The sequence below is a fragment of the Oncorhynchus gorbuscha genome, linkage group LG02 (assembly GCF_021184085.1).
Source record: "Oncorhynchus gorbuscha isolate QuinsamMale2020 ecotype Even-year linkage group LG02, OgorEven_v1.0, whole genome shotgun sequence".
Classification (NCBI taxonomy): Eukaryota; Metazoa; Chordata; class Actinopteri; order Salmoniformes; family Salmonidae; genus Oncorhynchus; species Oncorhynchus gorbuscha.
Window position 1 is genome coordinate 59,698,909 of NC_060174.1, and position 26,773 is coordinate 59,725,681.

The window sequence follows — 26,773 nt, forward strand, 5'->3', positions numbered from 1 at the left end:
CCTAGCCTACATTACATAAAAGTGTGATGAGCTCATCCGTGGATGCACAGATAAAATGCCTTCTTTTTCCCCAATTTTTTATTGTTGACTCCTCACGTGGGGGATCATGCTCTCTGATTGGCTCAAAGTCAAGTTGTTGGGCCACTGACGAGCATTGCGATTTTACAAGTACAAATCGGTAGGTTCGTCGCTACCGCGTTGGCAATCAACAGGTACCGCTTTTGTTCTAGCAAGAGAAGGAACGGTCTCCCACTGTGATAGGTACCTATCAGCAGTCTATCGGCAGTGAGATTCTCAGTGTGTTTCATGCTTCATTCCCTTTCTGTTTCTTATTCCCTTTCTGTCTTTAATAAAACATTTCTCTCCATTCCCCCTTCTCTCCGTGTGTCTACTCTCTGCCTGTCACTCAGTTGTTGTTCTGTCTTCCCTTTTCCCTTGTTTTCTCTCTCTATTTCAACCCTTTTCATAATGCAGCAAAAACCACTGAACTAAAAGTCGTTTAGTTTTACTTTCCCCGAAAACACATATTTTCGCTGAACAGAAGTAAATTGAAATACACTACGCACGCATACATGCACACACACACACCCTGGCGTGTCTTTTTACTTTGGAGACATGGGCCCAAATATCCCTTTCCCCATCATCATGGGACAAAAAGGAGAGATCAAAAAGAGAAGAAACAGAAATATAAAGAGTAGAGATGATGGAGAAAAAAGGAGAGAGGAAAGGGGAAGAGAGGAGAGGACTGGAAAATACACGAGAGAAGAAAATGTAACCTTTATTTAACTAGGCAAGTCAGTTAGGAACAAATTCTTATTTACAATGACGGTCTACCACGGCCAAACCCAGAGGACGCTGGGCCAATTGTGCGCTGCCCTATGGGACTCCCAATCACGCTTTGATGTAGAGACAATTCTCTAAAGCGCTGTAGTTGACCTCACATGAAGATGGCTCACTGAGATTAACAAATGCCTGGCTGAATGGTAGATCGCATGGGCTCAGTCTCAACAGCCAGCACCTGGCTCAGAGATGGTTGCATGGCTGATGCAGGGGAACACGGATGATTCTCTTCCACGGATGTCATGCAGCCTGGATTCGATCCAGGTACTGCAGTGACGCTTCTTGCACTGAGATGCAGTGTCTTAGACCACTGCATCTCTCTGGGAGCCCAAAAGCTCTCCTTTCTCTCTCCTTTCTCTGATGCAGAGACCCCCCCTAAATTACTTTGAAGCCTGTACACATGCACACACGGATGTACGCACACACACACATGCACACACACACCCTGGCATGTCTTTTTCCTTTGAAGACATGGGCCCAAATATCCCTTCCCCATCACCATGGGACAAAAGGCAAAGGTATAGGGTCTCTATCTCTGTGTGTGTGTTAATATCTATCAAAAACAGGTTTTTGAGCAAGCATCTCCACGTGCCTTGACTGCAGAAGCCTTCACAGAGGGAGGGAGAAGAGGAGAGTAGGGGCAGAAGGAGGAGAGGGGAACAGAAGAGGAGGATATGGGGATTTGGGGAAATGAGATAAAGGAGACATCAAAAAGCGAGAAAAGGGGTAGAGATGATGGAGAAAAAAAGGAGAGAGGAGAGGGGAAGAGATGAGAGGACTGGAAAACAAGAAAGGAAGAGAAGAGGATGAAAGGAAAGGGGGTAGAGCAAATGAGGACAGGAAAAGAGAAGAGAAAGGAATAGAAAGGACTGTTCTCTCTGCTACCGCACGGCAAGCGGTGCCGGAGCGCCAAGTCTCGGTCCAAGAGGCTTCTAAACAGCTTCTACCACAGGCCATAAGACTCCTGAACAGCTAATCAAATGGCAACCCAGACTTTCCCCCCACCCCCACCCCCACCCCACGCTGCTGCTACTCTCTGTTATCATCTATGCATAGCCACTTTAATAACCCTACCTGCATGTACATAATTATCTCAACTACGTCGACACCGGTGCCCCCGCATATTGACACATTGACTCTGAACTGGTAACCCATGTATATAGGCCCGCTATTGTTATTTACTGCTGCTCATTAATTATTTGTTTTTCTTATATCTTAATTTTTTTTGGAGGGGGGTTATTTTCTTAAAACTGCATTGTTGGTTAAGGGCTTGTATTCAGCGCATGTGACAAATACAATTTGATTTTAGAAAAGAGCAGAAAAACAGAAGAGAAGAGAGGCGAGAACCCACTGGGCAAAGACATCCTTACATTGATGACTTTTAAAAAATCCAATCAGTTTTCAACGTTGATTCGACATCATCACATTGAATTGTTGGGTTGAAATTGCGTGGTAACAATGTTGATTCAACCAGTTTTGGCCCAAGAGACCAGAACTGAAGAGAAGAGGAGAGAAGAGGATTTGACTGGAGAAAATAGAAGATAAGTGAATTCAAGAGAAGAGAGGACTATGTGGTCCTACCTGCCAGAAGATGTTATCGATGGTGCTTCCTCGGAAACCTTCTCTGGTATCAGACGACAGAAGTTTGGGTCCCAGTATCGTCACAAACTCTTCAAAGTCCACCTGGCCATCACCTATATAGATAGACACACACACACACACACACACACACACACACACACACACACACACACACACACACACACACACACACACACACACACACACACACACACACACACACACACACACACACACACACACACACACACACACACAGACAGACAGACAGACAGACAGACAGACAGACAGACAGACAGACAGACAGACAGACAGACAGACAGACAGACAGACAGACAGACAGACAGACAGACAGACAGACAGACAGACAGACAGACAGACAGACAGACAGACAGACAGACAGACAGACAGACAGACAGACAGACAGACAGACAGACAGACAGACAGACAGACAGACAGACAGACAGACAGACAGACAGACAGACAGACAGACACACACACACACACACAGTCTTGTAGACCACCGGTCCCCAACCCCCTGGCACATACTCTACCGGGCCGCACGGAAAGGATACATTCATTTTAAATCGTTTTAATCGGTTCAATAAAATAATAATTGAATACAATTATAGGCTATTTGTGTAGTAAATACATTGAACTTGGTGCAGTCTGTCCGTCCTTTTCTCACCACTCTAATTATCTCTGTCACATCCACAACAGTTTACAGATTTTGAACTTGAGTAATGAGTTCATCACGGTCTGTGTGAGCTGTGTTGCCCGCCAACTTTGGACTAGCTAGCTACGTTAGCTGACATGAATAAGAACAAACAAACGTCGCTGGAGAGATTCTTTCGGAAGGGGTAAGAGAGATCAAAGGCCCAACGACGATGTCGATAATGCAGAGACAGCAGAGCCTGATACTTTAAAAAAAGCCTCATTCAATAGAAAATATGATGAGTCCTACCTAAAATATGGCTTTATTGCGACAGGTGACTCACATGCTCCTAGCCCCCTGTGTGTAGTATGTGTAGATAGGCTATCTAACGAGGCAATGAAGCCCTCAAAACTGCTTCGGCATATCGAATCCAAGCACCCTGCACTTAAAGACAAACCTGTTGAATTCTTTAAACGAAGAAAACGTGAACTGCACTGAGAACATCATACTTAGTGGCTAGCCGTATTGCTAAGGCCAAGAAGCCTTTCACTATTGGCGAGGAGATGATTCTACCTGCTGCTAAGGACATTTGCCATGAACTCTTAGGATAGGCTGCAGCTAAAAAGATATCATAAGTTCCTCTTTCGGCTACCACCATCACTAGCCGAATTGATGAAATAGCGGAGGACGTTGAGGCACAATTGTTTAGAGGCTTAAAACCTCATAAGAATTGGACCCCTTTTTTCAATATCTTCCTTAAATGACATGCCCAAATCTAACTGCTTGTAGCTCAGGCCCTCAAGCAAGGACATGCATTTCTTGGTACCATTTGAAAGGAAACACTTTGAAGTTTGTGGAAATGTGAACAGAATGTAGGAGAATATAACACATTAGATCTGGTAAAAGATAATACAAAGAAAACACCAAACTTTTTAAAAAGTGTGCCATCATCATGAAATTTAAGAGAAAGGCCATAACATATTATTATACCCCACATGCAATTCAGATATTAACCACTAGATGGCAGCAGTGTATGTGCAACGTTTTAGACTGATCCAATGAACCATTTCATTGCTGTTCAAAATGTTGTGTCAAGACTGCTCAAATGTTCCTAATTTGTTTATTAACGAGTCACCGTGGTATGCAATCCAGGTTGACAAATCTAACGATGTCGACAACAAGGCAATACTGCTTGCTTATGTGTGATAAATATATTTCAGGATGATGTGCATGAGGATATGTTGTGTGCGCTGTCCCTGCCGACTAACACAGCGGCCGCAGAACTTTTCAAGTCTTTGGATGATTACATGTCAGGAAAATTGGATTGGTCCTTCTGTGTTGGCATATGCACGGCTGCTGCCATGACTGGACGGCTGTCTGGTTTCACTACTGGGTTAAAGAGGCTGAGCCTGAACGTGAGTCTAAGCACTGTGTCATGCACAGAGAAATGCAGGCTAGCCGAGAAATGTCACCTGAATTTACCGTCATATTTAATGATGTTATTAAAGTTAGCAATCACATCAAAGCACACACCCTTAATTCGCATCTGTTTGGGCAGCTTTGTGAGGAAATGGACGCAGAGCACAAACACCTTCTCTTATACACTGAAGTCAGATGGCTATCCTGGGGGAGATCGCTTACCAGAGTGTTTGAGTTACTAGAGCTGCAGAGATTTGGCAGCACATTTCAATGACGAGGAATGGGTTGCAAAACTTGCTTACCTGTGCGACTTATTCAACCTGCTCAACAAACTCAATCTGTCACTTCAGGGGAGAATGACAAATGTCTTTAAGTTGTCAGATAAAGTGGCTGCATTCAAAGCCAAACTGGAACTGTGGGGACGGTGAGTGGACAAGGGGCATATTTGACATGTTCCAAACATTAGCAGGGATTTTCAGAGAGACTGAGACTGGGCCGTCTTTCTCCCAGCTGGTGCGTGATCACCTAGCTTTGCTGTCAATGGAGTTTGAGCGTTACTTGTCCAAACTTTGACTGGTACTCTAATCATATGACTATTTGTATTGACCCCCCATTTTTTTATGCTGCTGCTACTCACTGTTCATTATCTATGCATAGACACTTTACCCCTACCTACATGTACATATTACCTCAATTACCTCGACTAACTTGTACCCCTGCATATTGACTCGGTACCGGTGCCCCCTGTATATAGCCTTGTTGTTGTTATTTATTGTGTTACTTTTCTTCATTTTATTTAGTAAATATTTTCTTAACCCTTTTATCATTATTTTTAACTGCATCGTTGGTTAAGGGCTTGTAAGTAAGCATTTCACAGTAAGGTCTACACTTGTTTTATTTGGCGCATGTGACAAATAAAATGTCATTTGACTCACACACACATACACACACACATAGATTTGCCTTTCAGAGAGCAACCTGTGTGTGTGTTCAGGGTCGGTCTTAGCTTTTTGGGGTCCCGTTTTTTTATACCATAGAGCAGAGAGAATAATTAGCAGTTTTACAGCTAATTTCCTGCAATTCTACACATTTTGCCAATACTTTTTCCATGTTAATTATATCTGAGTGGCAGTGACTGACAAAATCAATGGGGAACCCCTGGAGGTCAAGACGTAGAATGTATGCACACATGACTGTAAGTCGCTTTGGATAAAAGCGTCTGCTAAATGGCATATATTATTATTATTATTATATTAAGACCCCTGGGCACCTGCTCTGAGTGCCCGGTTGGTATTCGGCCATGACAACTGGCTATATTAACTTACCAATTAAAAAATTGTTAGCTGACATGCTAATTGAGTGACTATCGGTGACTGACATAACAAGAGAAAAACTGCAGATGGACAACCAAATGTCTAAACTGCACCTTGTGCATTCCACTATTATAACTCTCAACAATAAGTTGAGGCCACAACTGTGTTCCTAAACTCCCCCTAGCAGTCGGAGGCCCTAAGCAAATGCTGATGTCGCTTATTCCTGGAGCCATCCCTATGTGTGTGTGTGTGTGTGTGTGTGTGTGTGTGTGTGTGTGTGTGTGTGTGTGTGTGTGTGTGTGTGTGTGTGTGTGTGTGTGTGTGTGTGTGTGTGTGTGTGTGTGTGTGTGTGTGTGTGTGTGTGTGTGTGTGTGTGTGTGTGTGTGTGTGTGTGTGCGCACAGTCATCCGCAAAGCATTTTGTCAAAGCTGTTTAATGCAGTGCGGTTTACACAGAGAACCTGGTATATAGGGTGAATGCAAACACAGACACAGTGTACATACAGCATGAGCCCACTCTCCCACACTGCTAAGACTTGGAGGTGTAATTGATTCATTAACCTTGGAAAAATGCATTTAGGAAATCACAGACTAAGACTTTCAGTGTGTGTGCCTACATAAAGTATAGGCCAATGTGTGTGTGCGTGTGTGTCTTTCATTCTTATGCCTCACCGTCCATGTCCAGTCTCTGCATGATGATGGCCAGCTCCACCTCGCTAGGCATGTATCCCAGGGACCTCATAGCCATGCCCAGCTCCTGCTTAGAGATGAACCCGTTCCCATCCCGATCCAGCACCCGGAACGCCTGCCGGATCTCTGCACAGGGACACACATACATTGAGTGTACAAGAAAATGTATGACATCTGTCCTTTCCATGACATAGACAAAGCTATGATCCCTTATTGATGTCACTTGTTAAATCCACTTCAATCAGTGTGAAATGGAGGAGACAGGTTAAAAAACTAGTGCCTTTGAACGGATTATTGGAGGAGCTGCCTGGCACACCGGTTTGTGTCAAGAACCAGGGGTGCAACTTTCACTGGGGATGGGGGACATGTCCCCCCCACATTCTAAAATTGCATTTCCCCCCCAGTTTTATAATTGGATTGTGATAATAAACGAGGCAACAGTGTGCTTTAGGACCATGCGGATGCCTCCGAATATTGGCTATGCTGTTTGGAGTGTTTATGGACTGGATATATATATATTTTTTTAAATATAATAATTATGTCTCGTCCACCTCTAAAACCAAAGTTGCACCACTTCAAGAACTGCAACGCGGCTGGGTTTTTCAAACTCAACATTTTCCACCCAAAGGACATCCAACCAACTTGACACAATTGTGGGAAGCATTGGAGTCAACATGGGCCAGCATCCCTATGGAAAGCTTTCAACACCTTGTAGAGTCCATGGCCTGACAAATTGAGGTTGTTCTGAACTCAAAAGGGGAAGGGTGCAACTCAATATTAGGAAGGTGTCCTTAATGTTTTGTACACTCAGTGTCCCCATGCACAGGCAAACACCCATGCATGTACGCACATATGTACAAAAACATGCACGCACACACACACATATTCAATCAAATAAAATAAAATCACATTTATTTGTCACATACACATGGTTAGCAGATGTTAATGCGAGTGTAGCGAAATGCTTGTGCTTCTAGTTCCGACAATGCAGTAATAACCAACAAGTAATCTAACCTAACAATTCCAAAACGACTACCTTATACACACAGGTGTAAAGGGATAAAGAATATGTACATAAAGATATATAACTGACATATTTACCCACAGCTCCATTCCTGCATTCACCACACAATCAATATGAACCAATCAGACATGATACAATGATCAGTCTCAACATCAGACAATCAAACATGAGACAGAGATGAGACTAATACTGACAGGAAGTATTTTTTACTGCCGAAGCATTTGTGTTTAACTCCCTTTTCTGAGATGTTATTTTTCTTCGTTCTTTGTATCCATCTCTCTCTCTCTCTCCCATTCTCTCCATCTCCTTCTCTCCTTTTCCTCTCCTGCCCCCCCCCCCCCTCTCTGTCGCTGCCTTCTCTTCCCCCCGTCTCTCTGTTGTGGTTTATTTCAGTAACTTACTGTACTGAAGTTACTGTACTGACCAACCCATGGGGCAGTCACACTCCTTTCAGAGGGAACACTTTTACATGCAACACCTACAGCTTTTCCACAGACTCCTCTCAGTTAAAACACTTTATGTAGAGCCACCTATGGCTCTGGTCGAAAGTACTGCATTATATAAGGAAGAGAGTATCACTTGAGATTTGCCCTGTAACTCAGCCCTGTGAAGTCAACTCTGTCCAGCAAACAGGGGATATCTTAAAGACTTTGGGCGACCTTCCCATTAGGTCCTTTTTTGGCGTTTTGGCGAGACGTTATCCCACTGATGTTCTGAGTACATTTTAGGAACATTAAAACACCTTGGTACCACAAGAGGACATTTAGTACAGGTCCTAGTTTGGTCACAGAATAACACTATAATAAGATACACTACATGGCAAAAAGTGTGTGGACACCTTCTCATCGAACATCTCGTTCCAAAATCATGGGCAATAATATGGAATTGGTCCCCCCTTTAATGCCACAGAATCGTCTAGAATGTCATTGTATGCTCTAGCGTTAAGATTTCCCTTCACTGGAACTAAGGAGCCGAGCCCGAACCATTAAAAACAGCCCCAGACCATTATTACCCCTCCTCCAAACTTTACAGTTGGCACTCTGCATTCGGCAGGTAGCGTTCTCCTGGCATCCGACAAACCCAGATTTGTCCGTGGGAATGCCAAATGGCGAAGCGTAATTCATCACTTCAGAGAACGCATTTCCACTGCTTCAGAGTCTAATGGCGGCAAGGTTTACACCACTCCAGCCGAAGCTTGGCATTGCGCATGGTGATCTTAGGCTTTTGTGGGCTGCACGGCCAAGGAAACCCATTTCATGACGCTACTGACGAACAGTTCTTGTGCTGACGTTGCTTCCAGAGGCAGTTTGGAACTCGGTAGTGAGTGTTGCAACCAAGAACAGATGATTTTTTTACAGATTATGCGCATCAGCACTTGTGTTCTGTGAGCTTATGTGGCCTACCACTTCGCTATTGTTATTTCTAGAGTTTCCACTTCACAATAACAGCACTTACAGTTGACCCAGGAAGCTCTACCAGGACACGTTGAAAGTCACCGAGCTCCTCAGTACGGGCCACTCTACTGTAAATGTTTGTCTATGGAGATTGCATGGCGGTGTGCTCAAATATATACACCTGTGGGTGTGGCTGAAAAACCTGAATCCACTCATTTGGACATATAGTGGATCATATATTAAGCATTACCCAGTTAAAATAGACATTGAACTTGAACCCTGTAGGAATCCTTGAACAAGCTGTCAGACAGGTTTTTGTATAGAGACCTCAGAAATTTAGTGTAAATACATAACATTTCCTGTCTCCTTATGTTAAGGGGCGAAACGGTTTTCATGGGCATACAAATCCCCCAAAATGTACAAGATTGTAAAATCTAATGCTTCTTATTCAAAGAGTAACCTTACCTTGATACTTAAAACTTATATGGATATTGTCATTAATGTGGTTCTTCAATGATTATACATAATACTTGTTGGATGTGCACGGTGTTGAGCTGTTTAATGACACCATGATATATTCGCACATCATCATCTGATCCAAGAAGGAATTTTCTGAATGACAGTCAAGTGACCAACAGCTGTTGTGATAGCGCATGCAATTCAACAACAGCCCAGTGCTGGAAAAGGTGTTCATGAGGAATGTCCAGAATATTTTGGTGTCTCATTCATTATGCCGGTGAAGACAGTTGTGCCTGGAACCACCTTGGATCTAATATCTAGTGAATTAATGTTGATCATCTGTTGTTGTCCGCTTGATTTACACCAGGGTCTCGTTAGATTTAACACAGAAAAGCATCAAGGTAATGAGCTCATGTTTGCATATGTCTTTGTGCCTCGGATTAGACACCGAGTCTACCGTTTGCAATTCCGTAGGATAGACTATCAATGCATTAGCAAGGCCCAAAAAATGCATCATTCTTAAACTGTTAATGGGTGGGTCCTATATTAGTACCTACAGTTGAAGTCGGAAGTTTACATACACCTTAGCCAACTACATTTAAACTCAGTTTTCACAATTCCTGACATTTAATCCTCGAAAAAAATCCCTGTCTTTGATCAGTTAGGATCACCACTTTATTTTAAGATAGTGAACAGTCAGAATGATAGTAGAGAGAATTATTTATTTCAGCTTTTATTTCTTTCGTCACATTCACAGTGGGTCAGAAGTTTACATACAATCAATTTGTATTTGGTACCATTGCCTTTAAATTGCCATTGCCTCACCCTTTTTCCTCTAAACATAATAATGGTCATTATGGCCAAACGGTTCTATTTTTGTTCCATTAGACCAGAGGACATTTCTAAAAAAAATATTTGTCCCCATGTGCAGTTGCAAACTGTAGTCTGGCTTTTTTATGGAGATTTTGGAGCAGTGTCTTCTTCCTTGCTGAGCAGCCTTTCAGGTTATGACGATATAGGACTTGTTTTACTGTGGATATAGATACTTTTGTACCTGTTTCCTCCAGCATCTTCACAATGTCCTTTGATGTTGATCTGGGATTGATTTGGGATTGATGTGCACTTTCGCACCACAGTACATTCATCTCTAGGAGACAGAATGTGTCTCCTTCCCGAGTGGTATGACCGCTGCATGGTCCCATGGTGTTTATACTTGCGTACTATTGTTTGTACAGATGAACGTGGTACCTTCAGGCATTTGGAAATTGCTCCCAAGGATAAACCAGACTTGTGGAGGTCTACAATTTATTTTCTGAGGTCTTGGCTGATTTATTTTGATTTTCCCATGATGTCAAGTAAAGAGGCACTGAGTTTGAAGGTAGGCCTTGAAATACATCCACAAGGTACACCTCCAATTGACTCAAATGATGTCAATTAGCCTATCAGAACTTCTAAAGCCATGACATAGTTTTCTGGAATTTTCCAAGCTGTTTAAACTTAGTGTATGTAAACTTCTGACCCACTGGAATTGTGATAAAATTAATTACAAGTGATATAATCTGTTGGAAAAAATGCTTGTGTCATGCAGAAAGTAGATGTCCTAACCGACTTGCCAAAACTAGTTTGTTAACGACAAATCTGTGGAGTGGTTGAAAAACAAGTTTCAATGACTCCAACCTAAGTGTATGTAAACTTCCAACTTCAACTGTATATGTAAAATTACACAAATGTATACCATTGAGGTCCTTGAAAATTACAATTAAGTGCTTGAAAAAGTCCCTGAAAGTTCTTGAATTTGACTTGCCAATGATTGTATGAACCCTTCTTAACGTAAGGATCCAACCCTTTAAAAAAAATGTTTGCCTAAAATTATATACCTAAATCTAACTGCCTGTAGCTCAGGACCTGAAGCAAGGATATGCATATTCTTGATACCATTTGAAAGAAAAACTTTGACTTTTGTGGAAATGTGAAATTAATGCAGGAGAATATAACACGTTAGATCTGGTAAAAGGTAATACAAAGAAAAAAAGAAAAAAAAGTTTTACTATCATCTTTGAAATGCAAGAGAAAGGCCACAATGTATTATTCCAGCCCAGAATTTTTTGGTTTTGGCCACTAGATGGCAGCAATGAATGTGCAATGTTTTAGATTGATCCAATGAACCATTGCATTCCAGTTCAAAATGTTGCATCAAGACTGCCCAAATGTGCCTAATTGGTTTATTAATACATTTTCAAGCTCATAATTATGCACTCTCCTCAAACAATAGCATGTTTTTCTTCAACTGTAATTGCTACCCTAATTTGGACAGTGCAGTTAGATTAACAAGAATTTAAGCTTTCTGCTCATATCAGATATGTCTATGTCCTGGATTTTTTTGTTTGTTACTTACAACCACATGCTAATCATGGGGGGGGGGGGGTCGCGATCCCGTAGAGGTTAAAGGATGTATAGTTCTAGGCCTCTGTTTTTGTATAGGTGGAGTTACTGGTCAATTTGCATATATTCCTCTAAATACACATGTGGAACTGGATAACAATGATTTTTAATGACATTTTAATTGATTGCACATTGGCCCCATGATTTATAGAAAGACCCACAAGTATTTTTGGAAATGTGGTTCAAAGTACCAATAGCAGAACAACAATGATCAAATTATAAATACATTTGCAGAATGTCTGGTCAGTTGTTTTGCCTTTGTACCTGGATTGCATATCTTAGATCCACTTTTGCAAAACATTAAATACAATTGTCATCAATAAATATCCCTTTTCACAACATTGTGGACATGCAGAGAATGAAGTTGGGTTACTTCTACTTCTACTGAAGTAATTTTCTGGGTTAGTGCAAAGTCACCATATCCAACATGGTGACTTTCCATTACAGAGCTTTGCTTTGATGTGGGTTGAGACCAATGCATTCATATTAGTTGTGTTCCTCCACTGTAGTCACCTTTCCTTATTTTTCAACAATTGAAGTTTTTCTGTCAATGACGTATGGGATTTGATAGGAGTGAAGCAAAATCCAACCTGGCTTCTGTTGACACTTTTTTTGGTGTGCCAGGACCATTCACAGTTGAGCCCGCTCAGTTTAGCTTAACGCTGATTGGCAAATTTATCAATACTTTTTTTGTCAAGGGAGGCCAGATACTCACTGGCTTCTCTTGCCTTCAATGCTATGGGCAGCAACAATGTCATACTCGTTTCGACAAGACATCATCAAATACATGGCCTATTGGTAGAGACACAAAGGTGCGCTGTTTCGCTCATTCGGATGTTTTCTCCTTTTCTCCACATTCAACCTCTTGCGAATTGAAGGAAAATGATGAAGCAGAGACAAAATATATATTTTATGTTTTTGTATTTTTTATTAGTACATTTTTTGGGGAAGCTTGGCATCCATGAAAACACACCACTGTCTGATTGTTGAGTGATGGAAACTGTTCTGGGTTCTCACTAAGGTAAGCTTAAAGACTCCCTCTTTATCTCTCCTTTCCATATTTCCCATCTGTATCAATTCATCTTCAGAGCCATGGTGTAGACAGAGCCCCACTTCTGTATATTTCTCTCTTTGATATTCTCTGACTGAACCCCCCCCCCCCTCTCCCCTCCTCTCCTCTGTGTCTTTGTACTAATCCAGTCTCAGATGTCTCTTCCGCCTGTCTACGCTGTCAGTTTTCAGAATGTTTGAGTTAAGTCGCAACACCCATCTAAGCCTGTAAACCTTCCCATTTCAACAGATAATCGCAGAGCTCCTCTTATTCTATCTCCAAACAAAATGAGTGGGATCGACACAGTGGTTTTTCTCCTCTATAGCAAAGTGATTTATCTGTATGCAGCACAAGAGAGAAGCAACATTATCTGCTGTTTCTGAAAGAGCTGCCTCACATTTAATGTAGTTATGAAAGTTCAATCAGTTTGGTCTGGTCTGAATGGATCGCCATTTCATTAATCTAATAAACTCTACAATTATGTAACGCAGATGCAGGAATTCAGGAAACAAGTGCAGCTAATGAGTTTAATGCCTAATGAAGCGCAGGTGTGCGTAATGAAGGTTGCCAGGTGTGCGTAATGATGGGTTACCAGGACCAGTGTTTAGCAGACTGGCGATGTTGAGCACCGGAGAGGGGAAACGAGTGGTTGTGACAGAACCCCCTCCCCTGATGCTCGGCTCCAGCCACAGGACAACGAGGGACGGGCCAGTCCAGACGGCAAAGGTATAAATCTCAGATGATGTTAGGATCTAGAATGTGGTCCACCGGAACCCAACACCGCCCCTCTGGACCGTACCCCTCCCAGTCCACCAGGTACTAGAGCCGACTCCCACGACATCTGGAGTTCAGGAGGGACCTGACGGCATGGATGGGACTACCCTCAATGTCCAGGGGAGGTGGAGGGGTGTCGTGGGGTACAGCATCAGCCAGGGGACCAGGAACCACCGGCCTGAGAGGGTGAAAAAGAGGGTGAGATCCGGTAGTCATTGGAAAGCTGTATTCGGTAAGTTACCTCATTGACCCTCCATAGGACTTTGAATGGCCCCACAAACCGGGGCCCAGCTTCTGGCAGGAGGAGCGGGAGGTTCCTGGTGGAGATCCAGATGAGATGGAAAATGGGTGCCTCACTCCACCAGGATGGAAAATGGGTGCCTCACTCCACCTGCTCCCTCTGGCACCGGACGTGTGTTGGTGCCTCACTCGGGCAGTGTCCCAAATCACTCCTGCATGCCGGAACCACTCATCCACCACAGGGGCTTCGGTCTGGCTCAGGGTCCACGGAGCAAGGGCCGGCTGGTACCCCAGGACGCACTGGAAGGGAGACAACCCGGTAGAGCAGTGACAAAGTGAGTTCTGGGCGTACTCCGTCCAGGGAAGAAATCGGGACCACTCTCTCTGCTTGTCCTGACAGTGACTCCAGGAGCTGGGGAGATTCCTGTGAATGGTCCTCTCCATCTGCCCATTGGACTGAGGACAGTACACAATTGTGAGGCTGACCATGAGCCCCAGTTTGTCTATGAAGACTCGCCATACAAGTGAGGTGTAATGAGGACCACGGTCGGAGACAATATCCTCTGGAAGGCCATAGTGCAGGAAGACCTGCTTGAAACAGTGCCTCAGCGACCTGGAGAGTGGTATAGAGTCAAGAGAGAGGGGTTTTGGAGAATCTATCCACAACAACCATAATAGTGGTGAAACCATCAGACAGGGGAAGATCAGAAGAAAACAAAAATAAAACCTATCAACAGATGGGTCCAAGGCCGCTGAGACACGGGGAGGGGAAGGGGTTTCCCCTGTCTGATGGTTACACCACGGCTGGTGCGTTCCGGGGAGACTTGGTTTGGGTAGATACGGAGCAGGAGTTGACGTTGGAGACGTTCGGAGAAGGCATCGGTTTGGATATTCATGAACCTGGGTGGTATGACAAGGTGAAGTTGAATCTAGTAAAGAAAAGGGCCCTCCTTGCTTGGCGCGGGTTCAGCCACCTCCAAGTTCCGATGGTCGGTGAGGATGAGAAACGGGTCCGTGGCGCCCTCCAACCAGTGTCTCCACTCCTTGAATGCCAACTTCACCGCCAGGAGATCCCAATCACCATCATAGTTCCTCTCTGCAGGGGACAGTTTTTTAGCGTAGTATGCAAACGGATGTTTTTTGTGGACTACCTTGTCATTGTGACAGGACGGCCCCCACGCACACTTCTGAGGCATCCACCTCCCCCATGAATGCAGCGTAGGGTCTAGGTGTTTCAGCAACCGAGGTGAAATGCCTCATCAGCAAGTGGAAGGCCTCATCAGCTGCAGGATTCCACGCCAACTAACGGGGACCACCTTTGAGGAGAGAGGTGAGTTGATGGAGCTGAAGTTCCCGATGAAGCTTCTGTAAAAGTTGTAGTCCCTTTATGGTGGTGGGACTGGCCATGACCTGACCGCATCTACTTTCCTTTCTTCCATAACCACTCACTGTGGGCTGATCTGATATCCCAAGGAGACGACGACCTAATGGAACTGGCACTTCTCCGCTTTAACGTACAGATGGGTCTCCAGCAGGTGCCCCAGGACTACCTGGACATGGGCGATATGATCCTCCAAGGTGGCCGAGTAGATCAGGATGTCGTCAATATACATGACCACCTGGCGCCCAAGCATGTCCCAAAAAACCTAATTTACGAATGCCTGGAACACCGACGTGGCATTGGCTAAACCATAAGGCATCACCAAGTACTCGTAGTGCCCAGATACCGGGCTGGAGGACGTATTCCATTCATCCACCTATCAGATGCGGATCAAATTGTAGACACGCCGCAGGTCCAGCTTGGAGAAAACTGGGCCCCGCAGAGCTTTTCAATGGTGGCCGGCACCAACGGAAGGGGGTACCGGTACTTGGCGGTGATGGCATTGAGACCTCTAGTCAGTACACGGAGAAAGACCCCCCTCCTTCTTGACAGCCCCAGTATTGGGAGCCATGAGGAGCTACTGCTGGACCTTTTGGAAGGGCTTTGTTCCCTGGCGGAACACCACTACCAAGGGTTCAAGGCTATTATGGAGCAAATCAGTGAGTTAGCTCATAGGCAGCCCTCCATCTCTTGAGACCTCCCAACCACCCAGTAACCTTTTTACTATTAGTGGTGGGTTTGTACAGCCTACCCCGGCTCCCCGAGAACCCCGATGAACTCCTCCGGAATGATATTCTGGGAATCCTGGAACCTGCCGGGGTTTTCTTTCTCAGTGCTCCCTCAGTATATTATTACGCTAATGATGGGAAGGGCGCTCTCCTGGGCTACGGCAGTTTGGGAGCAACAATCTGCCATTCGTCGTGATCAGGAAGACTTCATTACAGAGGTAAGGAAGGTATTCGATTCTCCGGTATCCGAGAGAGAGGCGGACCGAAAACTACTGGAATTACATGAAGACTCCCGTAGTGTGGCAGACGACGCTGTCGACTTTCGCACATTGGCCGCCGAGAGTGCCTGGAATCCGGAGTCCCTATTCGATACCTTCCTTCAGGGATTATCAGAGGTGATAAAAGATGAACTAGCTGCTCGAGAGTTACCGGTGGACCTTGATTCCCTCCTTGCCCTCACCATTAGGATTAATGGACAGATTAATTGGTCACACTCGTCAATCTGCTGCGGCTCGCTCACCTCCAAAGGAATCCGGATGTCGCCGAAGGCTGTTTTCCGAGAGGATCCAAGAGCCACCCGATAACTCTCGAGAATCATCGATGACGGGTGAGTCGGATACACCGGAACCTATGCAACTGGGAAGAGCTAGATTATCGCCTAGGGAACGTTCATGCAGGCTAAACTCCAATAATTGTCTGTATTGTGGTGCTGTAGGGCATTACATAGCCACCTGCCCAGTGAAGAGACCTGAATCCTTATTCATTGGGTATCTGGAAATCACAGTGAGTCAATACAGCTTCTCCTCATTGAGTCTCCCCACATGCCCTATTGGCTTGGGATTTTCTTGGCTCCAGAAGCACAACACCGATATTGACTGGACCACAGGCTCAGTCATGGGTTATCCTTATGATTGTGATCCTTATGATTGTGCTATTGACCTCCTCCCGGGCACCACACAGCCTCGAGGCCGGCTATATTCCCTGTCTGGTCCTGAGACCAAGGCCATGGAGGAGTACATCGAGGGCTCTCTGGTTGTTGGTAGCGTTTGTCTTTCCTCCTCTCCTGCTAGTGCAGGATTCTTCTTTGTGGGAAAGAAGGACAAGACCCTGCGTCCATGTATTGATCGGTACCCTCTACCACTCCTTGGCCTTCGGAATGCCTACCACCTTGTGCGGATACGCGAAGGAGATGAGTGGAAGATGGCTTTCAACACTGCCAGTGGACACTATGAGTACCTGGACATACCGTTTGGACTCACCAACATGCCCACTGTCTTCCTGGTCAACGATGTGCTCCGGGACATGTTGAATCATTTTGTTTTTGTCTACCTCGACGACATCCTGGTTCTCTCATTCTGCCCAGGAACACATTTTCCATGCTCGACAGGTCCATCAGCGCCTCCTGGAAAATCAGTTGTTTGTAAAAGCTGAGAAGTGCGGATTCCACCACTCCACTATCTCCTTTCTGGGATACATCATTGCTGAAGGGAATGTTCAGATGGATCCGGAAAAGGTGAGAGCGGTGGTGGATTGGCCCCAGCCCACGTCCAGGGTGCAGCTACAATCATTTCTGGGGTTTTCTAATTTCTACCGCAGTTTCATTCGAGGCTACAGCAACCTGGCAGCTCCTCTCTCTGCACTCACCTCTTCCCTCTCAAGATACCGTGCACATGGTCTCCAGCAGCGGACAAGGCTTTTGGGGATCTGAAGCAGCGATTCAGTACTGCCCCCATCCGGACCCGACTCGTCAGTTTGTGGTTGAGGTTGACGCTTCCGACGTGGGAGAAGGGGCCATCCTTTCCCAGAGATCCTTCCAGGACCAAAAGCTTCATCCGTATGCCTTCATGTCCCATCGTCTCAACCCTGTGAACTATGACATTGGGAACTGGGAACCTCTATTGGTTAAGATGGCTCGGGAGGAGTGGAGGCACTGGCTGGAAGGGGAGGAACATCTATTTTTGGTATGCACTGCCAAGCGCTTCAACCCAAGGCAAGCTTGTTGGGCTCTGTTATTTACCAGGTTCAATTTCACGATCTCCTACCGCCCCAGGGTGCAAAAACGTGAAGCCGGACGCTCTCTCCCATCTGCACAGTTCCATTGCCACTCCCTCCGAATCTGAGACCATCCTACCTGCCTCATGTTTGGCACTCTGGTCTGCAAGGCACAACACCCCGGCTAACCAGATGTTTGCTCCTGATTCGGCCCGGCCTCAGGTCCTGGAATGGGCTCACTGCTCCAGGCTTACCTGTCATCCGGGTGCTCGTTGTACCCTGGCTTTCCTCCGACAACACTTCTGGTGGCCCATCATGGCTCCTGATGTCTCAGCCTTCATTGCACGGTTTGCGCTGAAAGCAAGACTCTGCGGCAAGCTCAGTCTGGCCTCCCTCAGCCACTCCCTGTCCCTCATCGCCCCTGGTCCCATATTTCCCTGCATAGGGCAACCTGTCATCAGCATTTGGCTCTGAGGAGCATTCCTCTGAGTCTAGGCCTAACCCAAACTATTCAATAACATTTCATATGATATTCTGCTTCTGTTATTCAGTTAAGACTGTACTCTATTGAATTACTGCTGCTGCCTGAGTGTGTGTATACAGTGCATTCGGGAAGTACCCCTTGACTTTTTGTTACAACCACATTTTGTTACAACCGTATCCTAAAATGGATTAAAACATTTTTTTTCTATCATCAATTTACATACAATACACCATGGTGTTAAAGCAAGAACAGGTTAGATATTTTTGCAACAAAACAAATATAATTTTGTTCACATTTACATGACACAATTACAAGTATTCAGACCCTTTACTCTTTACTCTGTACGCCACTCGTGCGTTGTCTTGGCTGTGTGCTTTGGGTTGGTGTCCTGTTGGTTGGTGAACCTTCGCCTCCAGTCTGAGTTTCTGAGCACTGTGGAGCAGGTTTTCATCAAGGATCTCACTACTTTGCTCCGTTCATCTTTCCCTCAATCCTGACTAGTCTCCCAGTCCCTGCCACTAAAAACATCACCACAGCATGATGCTGCAACCAGCATGCTTCACCGTACAGATGGTGGCAGATTTTCAGACGTGACGCTTGGCATTCAGGCCAAACAGTTCAATCTTGGTTTCAAGTTTCTCATGATTTGAGAGTCCTTGAGGTGCCTTTTCGCAAACTCCAAGTGGGTTGTCATGTGCCTTTTACTGAGGAATGGCTTCTACTATAAAGGCCTAATTGGTGGAGTGCTGCAGAGATGGTTGTCCTTCTGGAAGGTTATCCCATCTCCACAGAGCAATTCTGGAGCTCTATCAGAGTGACCGTGTTCTTGGTCAACTCCCTGGCGAAGTCTATTCTCCATAGATTGCTCTAGGAAGAGTCTTGGTGGTTCCAAACTGCTTGCATTTAAGAATCATAGATGCCACCGTGTTCTCAGGGATCTTCAATGCAGCATACATTTTTTGGTATCCTTCCCCAGATGTGTGCCTCCTGTCTCAGAGCTCTACGGACAATTCCTTTTACCTCACATCTTGTTTTTTTTCTCTGAAATGCACTGTCAACTGTGGGGCCTTATATAGACATGTGTGTGCCTTTCCAAATCAAGTCCAATCAATTGAATTTACCACAGGTGGACTCCAATCAAGTTATAGAAAAATCTCAAGGATGATCAATGGACACAGGATGCAACTGAGCTCAATTTTGAGTCTCATAGCAAAGGGTCTGAATACTTATGTAAAGGTATCTGTTTTTTAAATATTTTTAATACATTTGCTAACATTTCTAAACCTGTTTTCGCTTTCTCATTATGGGGTAGTGTATATAGATTGAGGATTTTTATTTATTTAATCCATTTTAGAATAAGCCTGTAACAAAACAAAATTTGGAAAAAGTCAAAGGAGCTGAATACGTTCCGAATGACCTGTACATGTATGCATGCAAGTGAGTTTTGTGTGGCTCACGCTGTGATACACCCTTCAGTCTGGACAGACATCATCCCTCACTGAGAAACAACAAATCCAGACTAAACAGTAAGGGCTCGATTCAATCCGTAGCTGCGCTGTAGCACGATTGACATTTAAAGTTGCAATATGCAGAAATTTCTCTGCCATTTCCTGGTTGCTATAATTCTAGTAGTTTGCCTAATTTCAGTTTGTGACAAAACAAGAGATGTACTGTATAGTGCAGGGAATCAATGTACCATCTAATCTGCTGTGAAATATATTTTCAATAACCAAAAATATTGTATTTTCAGCAGTTTAAAGCTAGTGTACAAAACTGAAATTAAAAGATGCAAAAACAAAATTTAATAATGGGAAGCAAAGAAATTGTGCCCAGACAGATCAACCGCTTCTTATACTTGCTTTATAAGAATGACAGATCTATAACTCACATTTCTATGTGAATTTGGTTGGGTTATCCCAAAAGGATCGATATTTCAGCTTTAAAGGTTCCCGTATTCACGGTAAATGCTGCATTTATTGGCTCAATCAAAAATGACCTTTACATTTCAACCACGCTACAATGCAGATCTTCAGCACGACATGTTGAATCTAGCCTTGAAGTGATAAGGCAGGGGTTCCCAAACTTTTTTGGCCCGCAACACCATTTTGATACCTGAAAGTTCTCGCGACCTCAAACATGCGAAAATTCTTTCCAACACTCCCCCTCAATAACCACCAAGCCTCGGTGTGGAATAGAACATTGTCATGCTCTGATCCCAAATATCCACATGGTTTTGCGAACAGTCGTGCGCACAGTGTGTGGTTTGATGTAGTTTATAGAGGAGGCAGAGGCCTGCCTACCATCCCGCCATAGATGGAGCCCCATCTTTGCAAAAGCCCACTATTCGTTCCCATGGAATACGTTTTTTGTCACTACAGCCACACAGCACACTGAACATCCCCTGTGCCATTTCAATCTTGGGAATCGTGGGACAGAACAATATGCCCTCGTGAATAGTATCCCCAACATGTATAATGAACAAAAGTCAATGCATGGACATTTTGCCCCTTACAGTCAACGTCCATTTTTAGAGCATAAGCTGGGGAGTTTAAAGTTGTTCAGTCAGTTACATCTTTATTGCTAGCAATAGTATAAATTATTTGTTAAACATTATCTAACAAAGGTAGGCCTATTCATGTGAGTTTCTGTGTGGTGACACACTGTTTTCAGCATATCAATTGCAGCTGGTAATATCAAAGTCTGTGCAATAGTGTTTCATAGCGTAGCGGGCCTAGCCATTCAATGTGGGAATGATTCAAGTGCAAAGGTCATATGTGGTCTTTTCTCATGATCTAAAGGCACTCTCTGGTTGAATTGTATCTTTTAGATTTGAATCATTTTAATTTAGATTTTTAAGGTGAAGTATATTACAATGATTTTGACATACAAAGACGATGTTATAATATATATATATTTTATTTTCTGTATTTTGGAAATTGTCCCGCGACCCCATTTTCAAATCAGGTGGACCCACATGGGGCCGCAACCCCTAGTTTGGGAGCCACTGTACTAACCTTCACAGGCAGGCGATTGAAAAATAGCTTTCTGAATCCCTTGATGGGTGGATTATCAACATCCATTTATCTCCAACACCCAATGGGATCTCTTTGTTTTCCACATCAAAGGTTCCCATGTGTGATTGACAGGACGCAGTGATAACCGAACACTAAGAGGTCAGAATTACACTAATTAGTTTCTAAACACTTAGCCCTTGACCGTCCACAGGACATGCTTCGACCAATCAGATTGCTCAGTGCAGGAAAGGGTTGTAATAATATAATAATATATGCCATTTAGCAGACGCTTTTATCCAAAGCGACTTACAGTCATGTGTGCATACATTCTACGTATGGGTGGTCCCGGGGATCGAACCCACTACCCTGGCGTTACAAGCGCCATGCTCTACCAACTGAGCTACACAGGACCTGCCATGCTCTATCATCTGTCAAAGATCCCCCCCCCCCCGGTTGTAAGGCGTGCGTATCTGGTGGCAGGGAAGTCAGACGCAGGAGAGCAGAACTTGATAATACTTTAATAGTTTAATGGTAGTTTAATAGTAAAACCAACGGCATGAGAAATACAAAGTATGGGCACAATAACCCGACGCAAATCCGTGTCAAACTAAATTTGCACAAGCACAATAAACAATGCCACACAAAGACATGGGGGGAACAGAGGGTTAAATACACAACACATAATGAGGGAAATGAGAACCAGGTGTGTGGAAAAACGAGACAAAACAAATGGAAAATTAAAAGTGGATCGTTGACCGCCGAACACCCGCCCGAACAAGGAGAGGCATCGACTTGGGAAGAAGTCGTGACACCGGTACTGTTGCTCATTCCGTTCACCAGCTTCAGAGGTCTACGTCACCGGCCTTCTAGGTGTCGCTGAACTGGATCATCACCACAACCCCGGACTGTCTTTGTTGATCAGTGTTCTATGTCTATTGGTCTTGTGAGTACCTGTGCCCATTTTTATTTTTGGTGCTACGTGTATTTTTGTGCACTTGTTATTACGGGTCTCGTCCAATTAATTATTTTAGAGGTTTACACCTCACTCTTTTGTTTTGGGTAGAGAATTTTTTTAAACTATTACGTATCCTCCGACTGTCTCCCATCCTTATGCAACGTGACAGTATCTGTCTGCTACAGCCAATCAAACACTTTCTTATTGAGCCAGTGTACGGATAAATAGTTGTTTACATCGTGGCGAAGAATGAAGAGATTTGGAGGACAGACCACTTTATACCTAAGCTTTATATCAATACTGTTGCACAAGTGCACACACTTACACACACACTGACCTCCTAGCTCCTCAGTGGATATACTGTTGATTTGGAAGGCTTCGCTCCCCTCAGACAGAGTCCGGGTCAGGAGACTTCCAGTGTAGACCAGTGTAGACCTGACGTGGTGGAACGGCATCTTCTCTCTGCAGAACACACATATACAGTTTGAATGCTGAGGGTCTGTGTACCCATATACAGTAGGTGTGTGAAAGAGAGTGAACTCATCTATCTTTCTCTACCTCTCTTTCCCTCTACTCATCCCCTTCTCCTCCATCCTCTCCCCCTCTCCCTCCCTCTCCCTTAAGGGCGACAGGTAGCCTAGTAGTTAGAGAGTTGGGCCCGTAACTGAAAGTTTGTTAGTACGAATCCCGCCATTGACAAGGTGAAAAATCTGTTCATATGCCCTTGAGCAAGGAACTTAACCCTAATTGCTCCAAGGTTGCTAGTTATGAAGGCAGAGCTTGGCTGTGACCTCACTCTCTGATGGTGTTTCAGGGAGAGTCGGATATGCAAATAAACACATTTCCAATTCACACGTGTGTTTATACACACTTGTCCATGTGTGAAATAGGACAAATATAAGCACCCATCAACTTATTTTCTCCTTACCTCCACTCATCTCCTCCTCGTTCTAATGTCTACCCGGTACCTGGCCCAGAGAGATAAACACCTGACTAAAGCCCTGTCACTGTTTTGCCTTCGACCTCGCTCCCCATCACCTCCTCACATCTTGTCATTACCGCTTCCCCCTCCCTTCTCCTCCCTGACTGGAGAATGAACCATATCTACAGTGTAGAGAGAGAGAAAAAGAGACAGACCACCAGAGTCAACAAAGAGCTCTAAGAGGTAGAGAAGGTGCTATAAGAGATAAAAGACAGTGTTTCTATAAGTTGCGCTATGAGAGTTGAATGATGATTCCATGAGGGATGGCTGAGACTAAGTTTTTGTTAACTTTAAAATGTATGTCAAACAAAAACCATGATTGAAACGTTAAACAAACCACACAACTTTATGCACAAGTACTACCTTTAAAAATGTCCAATGAAAAATGTCCAAAATCACATTTACTTGAAGAACAGTGCAGATGCAAAGTTTGGGAAGCAAATGGACATTGATAAATAGATGTTTTTTGTATGGTTGTATGGTTTGTTTATCTTTGCAATCATTGGTTTTTGTTTTGCTGCTGGAAGAGAGAGCAGGGTCAGAGTTTACACACCCAATGCGCAACATTTCTATAACCTATGCTTTTGCGTGAGAACAGCCTGATGGCTTCTATTAAAAAGAGGAGGATCCCATCAGCTTCTACAGGCTAGATCTATTATATTTACAGTACCAGGGGTTTCATTTATAATATTTTCTACATTGTAGAATAGTGAAGACATCAACTATGAAATAACACATACAAAATCATGTCTGAAACAAATCAAAAATATATTCTCCCTTCCTCATGTAATGAACATAAACATTTTAGACTCCTCTGTGTAATATGAATGCCCTGTACGAAAAGCAACGGATGAAAGGACAGAAGAGGAGATGAGTGCTAGATGCAGCGTAAAGGGTAAGAGAACTGCGACAGGTACATTTATGCTCTAATGACCTAAATAGAGGACGGAGTCTGGTACTCTCTAATGTGTGGATAGGCCACTGGGAGTAAACGGATACCGGACTGCACTCTCGTCAAAGAGACAGAAGCCCAGTCTAGGGGTTTAATGATCTGTGGAGATGATGAGTATATACAGTATGTGGTCTGTGTACAGAGGGAAACAGGGTAAAAGAAATAGAAAATGACTATAATGTAAGTCCAATAGAGAATACCACATTTAACAGTAATGTTAGCAATCTCTATACACAATTGGCAATAAGAGAAAAATAATAATTCCTCTCAAGAGAATTAACATTACAGTTACACCAACGGGTAGGCTAATCACATAATTGTACAAAATGGTATGAGAACGGGTGAAGAAAGTTATCCCTCTACATACAAATGTATTGTATTTATATATAACAATAGCAAGTTAAATAAGTATTTGTTCTGACTTACATTTGGTCAAAAACACACAAATATCACTTCAAATGAAAACAGTCTGATCTCCATGAAAGCCAACCAAACTGAGACATAAGTGGTTGCCATGGTGAATAATCCAATATAATTGGTAGGCAAATGAAAGGAAACATCAAAGAGTTAACTGGAACATCTGAATGAAAATACTGGCAGATCAATAAAACATCCTTGGAGATCTAAATCTCATTTGAATATGTGAGGGCTGCAGGTTGGACCTGCCCTAGATGTCCTCCATTGCACTAAAGAGCTATAGAGACACACACAGTGTATACAACCCTAGACACTGAACTACAACCACCACAAACAATGTTCTCTGTATCCGTCTATCTTTAGATGTCTCTTTCTCTAGCATACATATATACAGTATGTCCCTCTTGCTCTCTGACTCTGTCTCCCTCATCACTGCCTATTTATTTATTTATTTTATCTTTATTTAACAAAGCAAGTTAAGAACAAATTATTATTTTCAATGACAGCATGTTAACTGCCTGTTCAGGGGCAAAACAACATATTTGTACCTTGTCAGCTTGGGGATTTGATCTCGCAACCTTTCAGTTACTAGTCCAACACTCTAACCACTAGGCTACCCTGCCACCCCTTAGAGCAATACAAATATGGGGCAGATAATGACAGCCAGGGTGAGTCTCTCTCTCTCTCACTGTGTGTGGGTGTGTGTGTGTGTGTGAGAGAGAGAGAGAGAGAGAGAGAGAGAGAGAGAGAGAGAGAGAGAGAGAGAGAGAGAGAGAGAGAGAGAGAGAGAGAGAGAGAGAGGTTCAACAGTGCAATTTTGAAGTAAAAAATAGCTATTAGGTAAACAGTAGATAAGTACAGAAATGAAATTTAAAAAACAGTACAATTACAGTGAAAATAACAGTAGCGAGGCTATATACAGGTGGTAAAGGAAAAAGAGTCAATGTGCGGGGGCACCGGTTAGCCGGGCTAATTGAGGTAATATGTATATGTAGGTATAGTTAAAGTGACTGAAGGAGTGGATAAGTTGGAGAGAGAAGAGAGGGGGGCAGAGCAGCCACACAGATAGAAGAGAGTGAGGAGGGGGGAGGAGCAGAGAAAAGTGAGGGGAAATAGAGAAAAAGGGATAGAGGGAGAGAGCAGGGTCAGCACAATATTTCACATACACATCTAACATTATCTGGACATCTAACATAATTTGACTATAATCCATATCCCCAAACATTTCTTCTAAATGTGATCATTCCTAAGTATTTTCCTGTGCCTGACATTGGCCACCCCTACCTGCCTGGGATCAAATCCCAACCCCACTGCTGTTCCCACTGTCTGTCTCCCTGCTCATTTTATCACTGGAAAAATACTTACAAATATACAGTAATGCAATATTTCCCTGAACCCTCTACCTGAACAGGATACCTGGACAGGGAGGGCTACATTTGGACTGACAAATAACCGTATATTTCAAAGGTAAAGACGCAGAAGACGCAATGACGACATCAAGCTTGTGGCTCTACAAATTTGTTAGATGCATTTGCTGTTTGTTTGGTTTGTGTTTCAGATATTTTGTGCCCAATATAAATTAATGGTAAATAATGTGTTGTGTCATTTTTGAATCACTTTTGTTGTAAATAAGAATAGAATATGTTTCCAAACACATCTACATTAATGTGGATGCTACCATGATTACGGATAATCCTGAATGAATCATGACTAATGATGTGTGAGAAACAGATGCACAAATATCTGTAAGGCATGCGTACTGGGGTAGAGAAGTCGGTTTAATGACAAAAATCACTGTGAACAAAACACAATAATCATAATGACATGGCCCACCTTACCTGGCGAGGGTTCAATCTCCTCACTGCCCGGATGTACTCCAGATTGCGGTGGATCAGTCCAGATGAGGAAAGGGTGCTTAGCCCCCTCAAGCCAATGTCTCGACGCCTTCAAAGCCTTGACGACAGCCAACAGCTCCCGGTCCCCCACA

At 43.8% G+C, this 26,773-nt stretch overlaps 1 protein-coding gene across 1 annotated transcript in view; it reads right to left on the reverse strand.

Annotated features, from left to right (window-relative positions):
• The window catches only part of LOC123993392 (calcium-binding protein 8-like), a 70,968-nt gene that overhangs the window by 31,042 nt on the left and 13,153 nt on the right, over positions 1–26,773 (reverse strand). Inside the window, exons 2-4 of the mRNA XM_046295493.1 lie at positions 22,773–22,897; positions 6,480–6,623; positions 2,422–2,534 (exon numbers count right to left, since the gene is read on the reverse strand). Of these exons, the coding sequence (XP_046151449.1) occupies positions 2,422–2,534; positions 6,480–6,623; positions 22,773–22,897 (382 nt within the window). The remainder of the gene's footprint in view (positions 1–2,421; positions 2,535–6,479; positions 6,624–22,772; positions 22,898–26,773) is intronic.